Source organism: Doryrhamphus excisus, linkage group LG16 (genome assembly GCF_037039965.1).
Source record: "Doryrhamphus excisus strain RoL-2023G ecotype Guam linkage group LG16, RoL_Dexc_Guam_v1.1, whole genome shotgun sequence".
NCBI classification, from domain to species: Eukaryota; Metazoa; Chordata; class Actinopteri; order Syngnathiformes; family Syngnathidae; genus Doryrhamphus; species Doryrhamphus excisus.
The window spans coordinates 13,262,056-13,277,809 of NC_136372.1; the positions used below are offsets into that span (position 1 = coordinate 13,262,056).

The window sequence follows — 15,754 nt, forward strand, 5'->3', positions numbered from 1 at the left end:
ATGCATAGTATACCTATAAGGCTTTTGGTATTACAGTACTGCTGTAGTGGTGTCCAAAGTGCAGCCTGGGGGCCATTTGTGTCTCCCAGATTTTTATTTTTTTGGCTCATGGCACATTCTAAAAACAGAATTGTTCTTCACTGGAATGCTTGTCAGGTGTTTACCTGCAGGAAAGGAATGCACCGTGGTGGCATATTTATGATACATGCTGTAGGAACTGCATGGACATTGCAAGACATTGGAAGATCATGTGAGAAGATGTAAAGAGGTGAACTAATAGGAACATAGCAAGGAATGAACAATGATCATGCAGGGAGAGATGGACGGGAGAATTGGAGCTAAAAGTAGACTGACCTGCCTTGGAAGGTACTAAGCGCTCTGCCGTTTACTCTGTGCACTTTGTATTATTGTTGTTTTGTTGAAGTGGTACGTTTTTGGCTTCTTAAGTTTAGAAGAAATAACTGGTCAGCTCGCTAGCTTATTAGCTAGGGCCACCTAAAGTTACCTAACAGTTACCCAATGTGATTTAAACAATGAATAATAGGAGTGTCAAGTTGACTATAGGGGTGTGAGTTCATGTCTTTGGGGCTTTAATAATGTTAAAACACAGATATTGAAAGTCATAAACAAGTTTCCTACCCTTCTTATGTTGAGAGAAATACATTTGAGGCTAACTGGTTAGCTCGCTAGCTTACTAGCTAAGGCCGCCTAAGGATCCTGCGGCATAAGAGTTACCCAATGTGATGTAAGCAATGAATAATAGGAGGGTAAAGGTGACTATAGGGGTGTGATTTCATGTGTATGGGGCTTTAAAATTTTTAAAAAGCAGATATTGAAAATCATAAACAAGTTTCCTACCCTTCTGATGTTGAGAGGAAATACATTTGAGGCTAACTGGTTAGCTCGCTAGCTTACTAGCTAGGGCTGCCTAAAGTTCCTGTGACATAAGAGTTACCCAATGTGATGTAAACAATGAATAATAGGAGGGTAAAGGTGACTATAGGGGTGTGATTTCATGTCTTTGGGGCTTTAATAATGTTAAAAAGCAAATATTGCGAGTCATAAACAAGCTTCCGATTATTCTTATGTTTAGAAGAAATAAATTTGAAGCTAACTGGTTAGCTCGCTAGCTTACTAGCTAGGGCCACCTAAAGTTCCTGTGGCATAAGAGTTACCCAATGTGATGTAAACAATGAATAATAGGAATGTAAAGGTGACTATAGGGTTGAGATTTCATATCTATGTGGCTTTAATAATGTTAAAAAGCAGATATTGAAAGTCATAAACGAGTTTCCTACCCTTCTTATGTTGAGAAGAAATACATTTGAAGCTAACTGGTTAGCTGGCTAGCTTACTAGCTAAGGCTGCCTAAAGTTAAGAGTTACCCAATGTAATGTTCACACTCAATAATAGAAGTGTAAAGGTGACTGTAGAGGTGTGATTTCATGCCTACATGGCTCTAACAATGTTAAAAAGTGTATATTGAAAGTCATTAAGTTTCCAAGGCGGTAACTATGAAAATATTCAATTTATTAACACTGAATCCGATATCACAGAAATCACCACCTCTTTACTTACGATATGATTCACAAATGAAAAAATAAATTCTACCCCCTTTAGTTTCAGACCGTTTGAACAGAATTATAATATTGAATGTGATGTTAATCATTGACAGAGTGAGTGCAAAGGTATTAGTATTCCTTTTTTCCATCCTCAGTATCGAATCACAGCACACAGCTGGTGAGGCAACGGAGTGAGTGTGGCGCCCCCCACTGGCCTCAAATCCTGCTCCTCCTCCGAAATCCCAGGTGCAGGGGTGAATCGGAAGTGCTGGAGGAGGTGAGTGAAGAAGAGGAAGAGCTCCATCCGGGCCAGACCTTCACCTAGACAAGCCCTGCGGCCTGCAAAGCGAATAGCAGTGAGACTAAAAAGTGGGTAAAAAAAGGAAAGAGTGGTTGTACCTGCAGAGAAGGGTAAGAAGGCATCCCTCCTGATGAATTTACCCTCCTCATCCAGGAAGTGGGAAGGGTTGAAGGTGCTTGGTGTCTTCCATTCAGTCTCATCATAGAGGACAGATGTCAGCAGAGGGAGCACAGTGGTCCCCTTGGTGCACAAAGTCACAAAAAACACACAGTTGCTCCCTCGCTATATTCATTTTTTTCAGAAATTAATAAATTATAACTGTTTTGTGGTAGACTATCATGGTAGACTATGGTCTATTGGTCAAAACATATGTAGATACAAGTATTCTAGTCACTAGGGGGTAGCGTTTTTGGCTTCTTGAAGGAAAAGTGTACATTTGGGGGAATTTTGCCCATCTTCCACAATCCTTATGCGAGACATAAACACATGTTTTTGTCTTTCCTGTGTGTTCTTAAAATAGGCAGAAAAGAATGCACCTAATAGAATACACCTATTCCACCGCCTGCAAAAACCTCCAAAAAGCGCAAACAACGCTCCACAATGGAGCCAATTTCTTTTACTGATGAAGCAGCATCTGACCTTTTCGATGAAGTATCCCTGGAAGGTGACATCTCTGCTGGTGCTGTGATTGACAGACATGGGGAAGACGTTGGCCAGCCTCTGAGTCTCATGGATGACTGCGTCGGTGTAAGGCAGGTTCTTCCTGTCTTCCATTTGGACCTGACGGACTCCCACCACCCTGCTCAGCTCCTCCTGAACCCGATCTGCAGGAGAAGGAACACTGATAGTCATGCCTGCCTAGTTTGTTTCTTCCATGCATTATTATGATGATTTGTACCTTGTATTTGAGGGTACTTAGACATGAAAAGTAGACTCCAGCGAAGGGTGAGTGATGTTGTGTCAGTTCCAGCGCCAAACAAATCCAACACGGTGTAGACCAGGTTTTCATCACTGTAGGCCGACTCCTGGGTGTTAGACTCCTAAAAATAGAATTGATACTCTCATAGGGCACACTTGGGCAAAATGGGAGAGGTGAAAAGATGTCCTACCTCCAGATTTAGCTTACGTTTCCAGAAAGCATCCACAAGGCAGCGACATATGTCAGGGTTGAAAGTCTCCTTTAGATGGTTTATTAACTGCAATGCAGGCTGCCTGCTCTTCTTCTCAACCTTCTTTAAATCTCTCCAGTCTTGAAGCCAAGGGCCCAGCCATGGAAAGGCATAGTAGACCTGTCATGGAGCAAAATGGACATGATTCCCATTTTTGGGAACTGCACCCTTGAAATTCAAAAGCCAGACCAGGACAAGCAGTTGCAGGAATATACAAGTGTAGAAGTGTGTGAAGTAAGTCCTCTAGCAGCCACTTGATGGACCTTTGTTTCTCTGCTGGACCAAAGGCCATTTACCTCAGGATATGCAAAACTCCGAGATGGTGAAGCAAGGCAGCAATCAGCAACTGCACCAACTACCAGAGACAATCATTGCAGCCATGATCTAGCACACTGAAGAAGGCCTTGAATAGCATCTTGCCCACAGTTGAGTCTTACACTCGGTATCAAGACAACTAACGTCGTAGGCCAAGACGTCCTGGCTGCTCCAACAATCACAATCAACCGACCACTTCAGTAATTGAGAGTGTGAGAAAACAGCCACCTGTCAGGCTCGGATGGGACTGCTGAGCCATTCCAAAAGCTGCTCCCATCAAGTCTACAGGAAAGATGAGACAGTTTGGGTCTACTATGATGCACACCATAGATTCTCAAGACAGAAGTGCTTAGTGAATGTAGTATATGTCCACATGAAAAAAATGCATTGCAATTGGCTCGACTTTTTGGACTCTGTAAATACACAATAGGTTGAGGGAGTACCAGGATGCAAGGCGTTCCAGACAGATGGATGATATCTTGGTCATTTTTAACCATATCTCGGAGGACTGGGTCTTTGTAGTCAAATCTTTTTCCGAACATGATGGCCGAAATGATATTTGAAGTTGCGTAGCTCATGAGCATTGTAGTATCAAAGGCTTTACCTGACGGACAGAATACATTAGAAAACACAGCATACGTAGCAATGTGGATTTCATGAGGACGGTTACCTTTGTGTTTTTCAAACTCCTCAGTCAAGTAGTGACACTCCTCAATGATTTTCTGCTCAGTGAGCCTCTTGCCCATCCCAAAATCTCTCAGTGTTGTTAAGGTGAAACGCCTCGTCTCCTTCCAGGAATCGCCATTGGAGAATAGTATGCCTGAATGCAAGTGGTGTGTTTCAATGGGAGAAACAGACAATAACATTTATAAAGTGAGATTTATAGATTTTAGTATAAATGCAGTGAAAGGAGAGTGCAGGTTTGGGGGGAATTGAACACACACGTCTTTCTCTTTTATGTGCAATCTAATTTCCCTTTCGTAAGTGGCTTGAAGCATTGTGAGTGAGTTTATGGTGAAGGTAGTAGCTAGCTGGTGTGGTGAAATGTTACACCAGTAACATAGTTCTTGAGTGTAACAATGTTATTAACAATGATAATAACAATGTCGCCATGGTTTGGTTAATATGAAGGTCACATTTCAGAAATGGAGTGTTGTTGGCACTTTTTGGAGTTTTTTTTCAGAGGGCTTTATAAGTGTAGTAGGTGTGTCCCATTACATGCATTCTTTGCTGCTTTTTTAAGCTGTCTTTATATCTTTAGAACGCACTGAAAACCGGAAAAGATGTGTGTTCATGTCTCACAAAAGGATTGCGGATGATAGGAAAAATTTTATTTCTGTTTAACTTCCTTCTTCCTTGGATTGTATTTCTCCCTCAAGCATTCTTAATCTACCTATTACAATAATAGGTAATACAATACTAACACAATAATAATTATAATCATAATACTAATACAATAATCTGCCTAGTAATACAACAATACAAACATGTTATGTTTGTCATGCAAGTCAGGTGCTAGGAAAATAAAAATGTCCCATCAATTACCCCGGTATTATAATTATACATGCAGTTTGGTTTTATGAGTAATTTGCTTGGTTCCACCACGCTCTACCATTTTTAAACCATCAACCTCAGGTGTGCCAGGCTTATGTAGGCACACATTTATTTATATCAGACTTTGTGTCAAACAATTGCACCTGACAACATGCAGAGACTATTCTAAAATATAATTTTTCATTTGTATGAAGTCAGTTATGAATCACGTCAGTTAGGAGAAACTCTTCTGTGAGCCCATTTGTCGGGGAGCCACCGTGTTTTCAAAACCTCTATAGACATTAAAAAAAGACTTACCATGGCCTCTGGATAAATCGTGGAATAGAGGACTGGTTTCTCTGTCCCCAAACTCCTCAGCATGGTTTATGAGAGCTTGGCGGACTGTCTTGCTTCCAGCTAGGACCACAATCTTTTTGAGTCCCAAGTGGAGGGTGAAGACTGGTCCATACCTTTTAGACAGCTAAACAAATAATGCTTAGGTTGGGACAGTCTTGTAAGAAGGACAAGAAGGACTCACCTTAAAAAGGGACTGATCAAGCCTGGAGAGATCCACCTGAAGCAGGTTACCAAGCAAAGGAAGACATCTGGGCCCAGGAGGATGCGTGTGTTTACCTTGGAAAGTCCAACTGGAGTACAAAAGGTGGATGACCAGCAAGCCTGCGAGGATCCCCAACAAGGAGGACAACGCAGGAGCCTGCAGGAGCTCTTCAAACATGTTGTGGCAGGGCACGCACCTTCCTTCACAAACACACTTACTCAGTGGCTCGCTATAAAAGGTTCAGGAGGATTGGCGTCCTCCAATCACAATCCAGTGGGTGTGGTCAAGCAGCCCAGCGAATCACAGTAAATAATAGATTAAATAGATTAAATAAATAGATTAAAGTAAGCATACAAAGATCATAGATACATGTAAGGTGATAAACTATGCACATCCAAAATGCACAAAGAGTTTCCCCTATTTATTATAGATTACAGGTGATTAATTCTGAGTTAACCATGGACAAAAAATGGGATTAATCGTGATCAAATATTTTAACAGCCCTACATATATAGCCCTATATGTATATATGTATATATATATATATATATATATAGCGTGCAGACCTCACAGCTAGGAGACCAGGGTTCAATTCCACCCTCGGCCATCTCTGTGTGGAGTTTGCATGTTGCATGTCCGGTTTCCTCCCACATTCCAAAAACATGCTAGGTTAATTGGCGACTCCAAATTGTCCATAGGTATGAATGTGAGTGTGAATGGTTGTTTGTCTATATATGCCCTGTGATTGGCTGGCGACCAGTCCAGGGTGTACCCCGCCTCTCGCCCAAAGACAGCTGGGATAGGCTCCAGCACCCCCCGCGACCCTCGTGAGGATAAGCGGTAGAAAATGAATGAATAATATAAATATATATATATAAAACCACTGGTTTACATTAACTACATATAACACACACTTTCTGGTTCAGTTATTTCTGAAATAATGCATGAAACAAATCACAAATAAAACAATGTAAATCCTTGCAACATTTCAGACATAATTTTTTAAACAACTTCCTTTCTTCAAAATTATTCATACCCTTTTTTCAACTGTATATATATGCACCAAACTTTGGCTCACTGTTGGAACTTGATGTTATTATTTTCTACAGTAACTGAGAGTAGATTGTATTATCATGAGTAACATCATCAGGACTAACCACAATTTGCAGGGAAAATCTTATTTCTTTATTAATAATCCACCAATGAAAAAATTAATAGTACATGTCAATCAGGTCTAATATTAATTTTATAGAATAAGTCAATCAGAAATATTTGCGGTCCTTTGCACTCCAGAGTGCAAAGCAACAAGATTTTCCTTTTGCTTTTCCGCCAACATCTCCTCCTCAGTGGCGACTCACGGCACACAGCTGGTGAGGTGGTGGAATGATGGTGAAGCTCGCCATCGGCGTCAAATCTAGTTCATCTTCCGAAATCCCAGGTGCGGGGGTTAATCGGAAGTGCTGGAGGAGGTGTGTGAAGAAGAGGAAGAGCTCCATCCGGGCCAGACCTTCACCTAGACAAGCCCTGCGGCCTGTAAAGCGAATAGCAGTGAGGCTAAAAAGTGGCTAAACAAGGAAAGAGTGGTTGTACCTGCAGAGAAGGGTAAGAAGGCATCCCTCCTGATGAATTTACCCTCCTCATCCAGGAAGTGGGAAGGGTTGAAGGTGTTTGGTGTCTTCCATTCAGTCTCATCATAGAGGACAGATGTCAGCAGAGGGACCACAGTGGTCCCCTTGGTGGACAAAATCACAAAAAACACAAAGTATTATTTACTTGATTGGAATCCTTCCTCCTCTGTGAATCCCAACCCTAACGTGGTGGAGGGGTTTGAGTCCCAGAGTGTTACTCGGTGCTATATTGTTTGGGGCAACAGGCAAACCTAAGGAAGGTTTTACAGTGCCCCATGACTACATGCAAGTTCATTCATTCATTCATTTTCTACCGCTTTTTCCTCACAAGGGTCGCGGGGGTGCTGGAGCCTATCCCAGCGGTCTTTGGGCGAGAGGTGGGGTACACCCTGGACTGGTCGCCAGCCAATCACAGGGCACATATAGACAAACAACCATTCACACTCACATTCATACCTATGGACAATTTGGAGTCGCCAATTAACCTAGCATGTTTTTGGAATGTGGGAGGAAACCGGAGTACCTGGAGAAAACCCACGCATGCACGGGGAGAACATGCAAACTCCACACAGAGATCACATGCAAGTTCTGAGTAAAAAAATATGAGAAGCAGGTTTATTTTTGAACTTAGCTCGTACATTCTCCACATACACAGAACATATTTCTGTGACCGTCCTTCAAAATAAGAGCACCATTTGCCCCACGTCTGCATAAACAAAACAAGTGTCATGCATCTGACCTTTTCGATGAAGTATCCCTGGAAGGTGACATCTCTGCTGGTGCTATGATTGATCGCTATGGGGATGGTGTTGGCCAGCCTCTGCGTCTCATGGATGACTGCGTCGGTGTAAGGCAGGTTCTTCCTGTCCCCCATCTGGACCTGACGGACTCCCACCACCCTGCTCAGCTCCTCCTGAACCCGATCTGCAGGAGAAGGAACACTGATAGTCATGCCTGCCTCTTTTTTTCTCCATGCATTATTATGATGATTTGTACCTTGTATTTGAGGGTACTTGGCCATTAAAAGTAGACTCCAGCGAAGGGTGTTTGTTGTCGTGTCAGTTCCAGCACCAAATAAATCCATCACACTGTAGACCAGGTTTTCATTATGGTAATGTAACCCCTGGATGTCAGACTCCTAAAAAAAACAACAGATATGTTCTACATGCATTCTTGCATTGAGGAGAGGTGTAAAGATGAGGATGTCCTACCTCCAGGTTTAGCTTACGTGTCCAGAAAGCATCCACAAAGCAGCGACATATGTCAGGGTTGAAAGTCTCCTTTAGATTGTTTATTAATTGCAATACAAGCTGCTTGTTATTCTCCATAGCTCTCATTAAATCCCTCCAGTTTTTAATCCAAGGGCCCAGCCATGGAAAGACATCGTAGATCTGTCATGAACCAAATAGACATTATTGTCTTTGCTGCATTTTCTATTTTAATTTATTGTATAAAGCCAGTTATCATAGTGATTGTATTTATAGGTATCTATTTTGTTTTTAACAAAGCTGTTCATTAAAATGATTACTTATTTCCCGTTTTTCTCCACAGTTGCTGCCTCAAATTTTGAAAGCACATTTTTACAAATATTACAGTGGGTTCTGGCATCCAAACAATAGTGCTGCCTTTTGCAATACAACATAATTACAACAGAATGTTGGTGTAGTACCAGGATGGAAGGCGATCCAGACAGACGGGTGGCCTCTTGGTCATTGGCAAACATATTTTGGATGACCGAATCTTTGGAGTCAAACCTTTTTCCAAACACGGTGGCGGCGACTATATTTGAGGCTGCGAGGCTGAGAGGTGCTGTAGTGTCAAATGCTTTACCTGAAAGGAAAGACAGAATACATAGGAAAGGACAGAAAAAACTATGTGGATTTCATGAAAAAAGGTTACCTTCATGTTTTTGAAACTCTTCAGTCAGGTATTGACACTCCTCAATGATTTTCTGCTCACTGAGCCTCTTTCCCATCCCAAAATCTCTCAGGGTTGCTAAGGCGAAACGTCTCATTTCTTTCCAGGAGTCACCATTGGAGAGTACGATGCCTGTAAGAAAGTGTGTTTCAATAGAAGAAACAGATGTAAACTCATCTTATTTTCAGATCCATGAAGAACAGCCTTTTTTTTTTTCCTACTCTCTGGTCTAAAACGGGGGTGTCCAAAGTGCAGGCCAAGGGCCTTTTGCAGCCAAAGCCTGTTTTTATTGGTCCACAGCACATTTTAAAACCATAATTTCACAAGAAAACTACTGAATTTTATGTCTTGTTATTCACTGGTTGATACTCCGGTTTCCTCCCACATTCCAAAAACATGCTAGGTTAATTGGCGACTCCAAATTGTCCATAGGTATGAATGTGAGTGTGAATGGTTGTTTGTCTATATGTGCCTTGTGATTGGCTGGCTACCAGTCCAGGGTGTACCCCGCCTCTCGCCCGAAGACAGCTGGGATAGGCTCCAAGAACCCCCGTGACCCTCGTTAGGATAAGCGGTAGAAAATGAATAAATGAATTTTCACTGGTTGATGTACTTTTTGGAGGAATTTGCGTGCTGTTTGTTCCTGCAAATTCTTCTTAGTGGGTTAGTTCTCCCTCAAGCATCTTTGTTCTTTTTAATACCATGTAAATATGTCATATTTTTCATGCTGGTTTGTCCAGCTATCTTGCCAGTAAAATACTGACTATTTATTTATCCATCCATTCCTTGTGTCTTTGGAGTCATTTGCTTTGAGTGACTGCCTTCCTGTTACCGCCAAATCTTCTCATCTTTTTCTCTGCTTCAACGTTCAACTTCAAGTGTGACAGGTTTACGCAAATACATATTTATTTTTATTGGACTTTGTGTGGTAAACAATTGCAACATACAGACTCTACAGACATAAGAAAGACTTACCATGGCCTTTGGATAAATCATGGAATAGAGGACTGGATTCTCTGTCCCCAAACTCCTCAGCATGGTTTATGAGAGCTTGTCGGACTGTCTTGCTTCCAGCTAGGACCACAATCTTTTTGAGTCCCAAGTGGAGGGTGAAGACTGGTCCATACTTTTTAGACAGCTAAAGAAATAAGGCTTAGATTGGGACAGTCTTGTAGGTAAACATACTAAGGACTCACCTTAAAAAGGGACTGATCAAGCCTGGAGAGATCCACCTGAAGCAGGTTACCAAGCAAAGGAAGACATCTGGGCCCAGGAGGATGCGTGTGTTTACCTTGGAAAGTCCAACTGGAGTACAAAAGGTGGATGACCAGCAAGCCTGCGAGGATCCCCAACAAGGAGGACAACGCAGGAGCCTGCAGGAGCTCTTCAAACATGTTGTGGCAGGGCACGCACCTTCCTTCACAAACACACTTACTCAGTGGCTCGCTATAAAAGGTTCAGGAGGATCTGGTCATCCAATCACACACCAGTGGGTGTGGTCAAGCAGCGCAGCAAATCACCTGTTTTAATCCGCGTACCCTTGTGGAATATTGAGAAGCAAAACAAGACACCTTGGAAGGGTCCTGATGTTTATTGAGCTGTGAACAATAACAATGACATGAACGACCAATCCATCCTTTACTGGAACCACAGCTTTTGCAGGACATCGGAGAACAATTGGAGAATCTGAAAATCATTTTATGTAAGCCATTCCTACACAAGCATCACGTCACGTCGACTTCTTCAAAGCAATTAGAACTCACAGAAAGAGTCATTCTTGTACTCCCAATTAGCGTACCATTGGGGGTAAGCGTGCCCCTGCTTTTTAACCTCGGATATAGTATATATAGAGAGATACTTTATTAATCTGGAAGAGGAATACATATAACTAACTGTGAATCATTTGAAAGTCAAAATATTGCAGCATTCGGTTACCATTGGAGTATTTATAGTCAGGAGGAGCTGAGTAGAGTTTTGCTTTTTCCGCCAACATCTCCTCCTCAGTAGCGACTCACAGCACACAGCTGGTGAAGTGGTGGACTGAGCGTGAAGCCCACAATCGGCGTCAAATCCACCTCGTCCTCCGAAATCCCAGGTGCGGGGGTGAATCGGAAGTGCTGGAGGAGGTGCGTGAAGAAGAGGAAGAGCTCCATCCGGGCCAGACCTTCACCTAGACAAGCCCTGCGGCCTGTAAAGCGAATGGCAGTGAGACTAAAAAGTGGGTAAAAAAAGGAAAGAGTGGTTGTACCTGCAGAGAAGGGTAAGAAGGCATCCCTCCTGATGAATTTACCCTCCTCATCCAGGAAGTGGGAAGGGTTGAAGGTGTTTGGTGTCTTCCACTCAGTCTCATCATAGAGGACAGATGTCAGCAGAGGGAGCACAGTGGTCCCCTTGGTGGACAAAGTCACAAAAAACACAAAGTATTATTTACTTGATTGGGATCCTTGATGGTCAGTTACTGTTGTGGCGGTAAACCCAGAACCTGCTGGTGAACATCACCAGTGGTTCTTGTCCATAAAGTGGTGGATTCCCGGTCGAGCAGAAGGATTTATTGCAAGATTGACAGGTGGAGTGGTATGGACTCTGCATCAAAAGGCAAAGCCCGAAATTTACCAGTTGATCTATGTTCCGACCATCGCCTATGGTCATGGTTCACTAAAGGACAAGATCCTGGGTACAAGTGGCCGAAATGAGTTTCCTCTGTTGGGCGGCTGGGTTCTCCCTTTGAGATAAGTTGAGAAGCTCTATCATTCGTGAAAAAGTTCAACCACTGTTCCTCCGCATTGAGAAAAGCAAGATGAGGTGGCTCGGGTATTTGGTCAGGGTGCCTGCCTGAGGTGTTCAGGACACATCCGACCAATAGATGACCTGGATGGAATCTTTTACTGTCAAAACAGCATCTGACCTTTTCGATGAAGTATCCCTGGAAGGTGACATCTCTGCTGGTGCTGTGAGTGACAGACATGGGGACGATGTTGGCCAGCCTCTGAGTCTCATGGATGACTGCGTCGGTGTAAGGCAGGTTCTTCCTGTCCTCCATTTGGACCTGACGGACTCCCACCACCCTGCTCAGCTCCTCCTGAACCCGATCTGCAGGAGAAGGAACACTGATAGTCATGCCTGCCTCTTTCTTTTCCATGCATTATTATGATGATTTGTACCTTGTATTTGAGGGTACTTGGACATTAAAAGTAGACCCCAGCGAAGGGTATTAGATGTTGTTTCAGTTCCAGCGCCAAATAAATCCAACACGGTGTAGACCAGATTTTCGCTATGGAGGTGCAGCCCCTGGGCTCCGGACTCCTAAAAAAACAACAGATATGTTCTACATGCATTCTTTCATTGAGGAGAGGTGTAAAGATGAGGATGTCCTACCTCCAGGTTTAGCTTACGTGTCCAGAAAGCATCGACGAAGCAGCGACATATGTCAGGGTTGAAAGTCTCCTTTAGGCTGTTTATTAATTGTAATAAATGCTGCTTGTTATTCTCTATAGCTCTCATTAAATCCCTCCAGTTTTTAAGCCAAGGGCCCAGCCATGGAAAGACATCGTAGATCTGTCATGAAGCAAGAACATTAGAACATTATTGCCATCCATCCATCCACCGATCCACCTGCCGACCTCACGCTCCAACCTTCCTTCACTCGTGAACAAGATCGATCAATCGATTAAAATTTTTGATCGTGATTAATTGCATTTTGTCCATAGTTTACTCACAATTAATCACACTTAATTGCAGTTTTTATCTATAATAAGTAGGGGAAATCTCTTTGTAGTAAATGATTTGATATGCAAATACAATCATAATTATATAATTTCTTTACATTTTACGTAAAGAATTATCAATTTGGGAACTTTGGGCCATTATTTAAAAAAAATACAGTCAGCAAGCATATTTTTGTATAACTATTCTTCTTTATTATTAGCATATTAGCTCTTAAACTCGCCCACAAACATTCAGCAAATACAAAATGTGAGCGAATGAGACCTCTCACACTAACAAGTTTTTGTTTATTTGTGTCAGCTCAAAATAAGATTGTTTTTATTTATGATACTAGTTTTAAATTCTAAATGTTTGTGAGTAAAAAGCCTATTTAGGAACATCCAGAAAGGATTATTAATACATTATTGCCTCAATGCACCTTTCCTTCATGGAATGTACAAATGGAAATACATAAAACATAGGGTAATAATCATAAAGCATTTAATCCAAATTGCAAGCTCAATGCCATTTCATTTCTCTTTTAAAATACATTGATATACATAGAAATTAATTATTATATTACAGTAAATATTATTGTATTACAATACAATACAGTTTTTTGAATGTTTAATGCGATTTGTCCTACTTTTTCGACGGTCACTGAACGCACCGACGCACCGTTCTCCGATGCAAAGAGGGCAGTATGGATGTATTTGGATGTATTTTCCTCCTTTTTCTTTCACCTCTCACTCGCTCCCGAATGCTGATACTATGTGGGAATGCGTAAAGGTAAGATTTGATGACGTTGAGTGCTCATGTGAATCATTGTGGTAGCTCGATGCTAAATCGCTAACGCTAGCAAAACACTGGACTTTAGCCGAGGTCATCACATTGACAGCCCGTCAATAGCAGCTGGAACTCCAATTTAGCTGGTAATTCAATGTAAAAATCAACAGAGAAATAGAAAATAAATGAATGAATCATTTCCAAGAGCCAAAACAAAGCATTCAATGCATCACATATGAAGATACAGCTGGCTGTAATTGTATCTAAGGCCAGCAGGTGGTTTCGTGTGCACATGAAGCTTCAAGAAATGAATCCATTTTCGAACCAGTTGACTGAACTAATAAAAACTAATAAAAATCACTAATAAAAACAATACCTGCACTGCTCTAGTCTCTGGCAGGACATGTAATCCGTGATAAGTCAAACACAGTAGATACAAAATAACTTTTGGTCTTTTTCTGCGTTTCCCATCAATATTTGTTCCAGCTTGTGGCTTCAGAGTTACTGTGCTTCAACCAAACTACGGTGGGGGCCGAGGGTCAAACAGGAAGAGTGCACGTTAATCGCGCAAAGGGAACTTCCGTTAACGCATCATAAACGCCACATTAACTTTGACAGTCCTACTTATTATTTATTTTCTGCATTTTTCTAAACTTGCTATCTCAATTTAGCAGCAAGGATATTTTTTTTACAAATATTAAGGTGGGTTCTGACACCAAAACAATAGTGCTGCCTTTTAATAATACAGTTTGAACAGAATTGGCTCATCTTTTTAGGCACTCTAAGTACACAAATGGGTTGGTGGAGTACCAGGATGGAAGGTGATCCAGACAGAAGGACGGCGTCTTGGTCGTTTTTAACCATATCTCGTATGACCGGATCTTTGTAGTCAAACCTTTTTCCAAAGATGACGCCCGAAATGATATTTGAAGTTGCATAAGTGATTGGAATTTTGGTGTCAAAGGCTTTACCTGAAAGGAAAAACAGAATACATTAAAAAGGACAGAAAAAGGCAATGTGGATTTCATGAAAAAGGTTACCTTCATGTTTTTGAAACTCCTCAGTCATGTATTGACACTCCTCAATGATTTTCTGCTCACTGAGCCTCTTTCCCATCCCAAAATCTCTCAGGGTTGTTAAAGCAAAACGTCTCATTTCTTTCCAGGACTCACCATTGGAGAATACAATGCCTGCAAGAAAATGGCAAGTGTTTTTCAAATTTAATTCATAACGGTAAACATTTTGTTCATCCATCCATTCCTTGTAGCTTTACAGTCTCTGACTTCCATTTACGCCCCATCTTTTTCTCTGCTTCAACCGTCAACCTCAAATGTGATATGCTTATGCAAATACGCATTTATTTTGATGGGATTTTGTCAATTATAAACCATGCCAGTTGGGAATTGATTTGTTGGTGAGACACTGTGTTTTCAAGACGACTGTAGACATAAGAAAGACTTACCATGCCCTTTGGATAAATCGTGGAATAGAGGACTGGATTCTCTGTCCCCAAACTCCTCAGCATGGTTTATGAGAGCTTGTCGGACTGTCTTGGTCCCAGCTAGGACCACAATCTTTTTGAGTCCCAAGTGGAGGGTGAAGACTGGTCCATACTTTTTAGACAGCTAAAGAAATAAGGCTTAGGTTGGGACAGTCTTGTAGGTAAACATACTAAGGCCTCACCTTAAAAAGGGACTGATCAAGCCTGGAGAGATCCACCTGAAGCAGGTTACCAAGCAAAGGAAGACATCTGGGGCCAGGAGGATGGGTGTGTTTACCTTGGAAAGTCCAACTGGAGTACAAAAGGTGGATGACCAGCAAGCCTGCGAGGATCCCCAACAAGGAGGACAACGCAGGAGCCTGCAGGAGCTCTTCAAACATGTTGTGGCAGGGCACGCACCTTCCTTCACAAACACACGTACTCAGTGGCTCGCTATAAAAGGTTCAGGAGGATCTGGCCCTCCAATCACAGTCCAGTGGGTGTGGTCAAGCAGCCCAGCAAATCAACTGTATGCATTCAAATAATGATCCAAAGGTCATACTAGAGGCATTTGAGGTGGTAAACATGATTGTCCTCACTTTGCATGACTTTGTAAATGTGCTGTGTTTACATCAGGAGGTCACCAAACCTTCGATATTTGGGACTTTTTTCAGTGAATCCCAAAAATATTATAAATATTCTGCCAATCACAGGGCACATATAGACAAACAACCATTCACACTCACATTCATACCTATGGACAATTTGGAGTGGCCAATTAACCTAGCATGTTTTTGGAATG

At 41.9% G+C, this 15,754-nt stretch overlaps 3 protein-coding genes across 4 annotated transcripts; all 3 read right to left on the bottom strand.

Annotated features, from left to right (window-relative positions):
• Positions 1-1,554: 1,554 nt before the first annotated feature.
• Positions 1,555-5,675, bottom strand: LOC131103331 (cytochrome P450 2K1-like). 2 transcript variants are annotated; one of them, XM_058049494.2, is made up of 9 exons: positions 5,419-5,674; positions 5,199-5,361; positions 4,018-4,167; positions 3,791-3,951; positions 2,973-3,152; positions 2,762-2,903; positions 2,503-2,687; positions 1,962-2,103; positions 1,555-1,901 (listed from the first exon to the last, which is right to left on the bottom strand). In XM_058049494.2, the coding sequence occupies exons 1-9, from the start codon at positions 5,614-5,616 to the stop codon at positions 1,714-1,716; spliced, it is 1,509 nt and encodes a 502-aa protein (XP_057905477.2). In that variant the 5' UTR covers positions 5,617-5,674; the 3' UTR covers positions 1,555-1,713. The 2 variants fall into 2 exon arrangements, with proteins under 2 accessions (XP_057905477.2, XP_057905476.2); XM_058049493.2 differs by having other exon boundaries at positions 3,791-4,167; positions 5,419-5,675.
• Positions 5,676-6,645: 970 nt separating this feature from the next.
• On the bottom strand, positions 6,646-10,433 carry LOC131103338 (cytochrome P450 2K1-like). The gene is made up of 9 exons (XM_058049506.2): positions 10,181-10,433; positions 9,960-10,122; positions 8,967-9,116; positions 8,737-8,897; positions 8,279-8,458; positions 8,064-8,205; positions 7,807-7,991; positions 7,030-7,171; positions 6,646-6,970 (listed from the first exon to the last, which is right to left on the bottom strand). The coding sequence occupies exons 1-9, from the start codon at positions 10,376-10,378 to the stop codon at positions 6,783-6,785; spliced, it is 1,509 nt and encodes a 502-aa protein (XP_057905489.2). The 5' UTR covers positions 10,379-10,433; the 3' UTR covers positions 6,646-6,782.
• Positions 10,434-10,564: 131 nt separating this feature from the next.
• On the bottom strand, positions 10,565-15,384 carry LOC131103337 (cytochrome P450 2K1-like). The gene is made up of 9 exons (XM_058049505.2): positions 15,156-15,384; positions 14,935-15,097; positions 14,513-14,662; positions 14,283-14,443; positions 12,360-12,539; positions 12,146-12,287; positions 11,890-12,074; positions 11,233-11,374; positions 10,565-11,172 (listed from the first exon to the last, which is right to left on the bottom strand). The coding sequence occupies exons 1-9, from the start codon at positions 15,351-15,353 to the stop codon at positions 10,985-10,987; spliced, it is 1,509 nt and encodes a 502-aa protein (XP_057905488.2). The 5' UTR covers positions 15,354-15,384; the 3' UTR covers positions 10,565-10,984.
• Positions 15,385-15,754: the final 370 nt, after the last annotated feature.

Bases quoted from the DNA above. Each gene is read 5' to 3' on its own strand.
- LOC131103331 (XM_058049493.2), bottom strand. From the start codon at position 5,616: ATGTTTGAAGAGCTCCTGCAGGCTCCTGCGTTGTCCTCCTTGTTGGGG. The intron at 4,168-5,198 runs GTAAGTCTTTTT...ACTTGCATTCAG, and splicing joins CGATTTATCCAGAGGCCATG to GCATACTATTCTCCAATGGC. The intron at 2,904-2,972 runs GTAGGACATCTT...TTCTATTTTTAG, and splicing joins AACGTAAGCTAAATCTGGAG to GAGTCTAACACCCAGGAGTC.
- LOC131103337 (XM_058049505.2), bottom strand. From the start codon at position 15,353: ATGTTTGAAGAGCTCCTGCAGGCTCCTGCGTTGTCCTCCTTGTTGGGG. The intron at 14,663-14,934 runs GTAAGTCTTTCT...ATTTTCTTGCAG, and splicing joins CGATTTATCCAAAGGGCATG to GCATTGTATTCTCCAATGGT. The intron at 11,173-11,232 runs GTACAACCACTC...TTCGCTTTACAG, and splicing joins CTTCTTACCCTTCTCTGCAG to GCCGCAGGGCTTGTCTAGGT.
- LOC131103338 (XM_058049506.2), bottom strand. From the start codon at position 10,378: ATGTTTGAAGAGCTCCTGCAGGCTCCTGCGTTGTCCTCCTTGTTGGGG. The intron at 10,123-10,180 runs GTGAGTCCTTAG...TTATTTCTTTAG, and splicing joins TTGATCAGTCCCTTTTTAAG to CTGTCTAAAAAGTATGGACC. The intron at 8,206-8,278 runs GTAGGACATCCT...TGTTTTTTTTAG, and splicing joins CACGTAAGCTAAACCTGGAG to GAGTCTGACATCCAGGGGTT.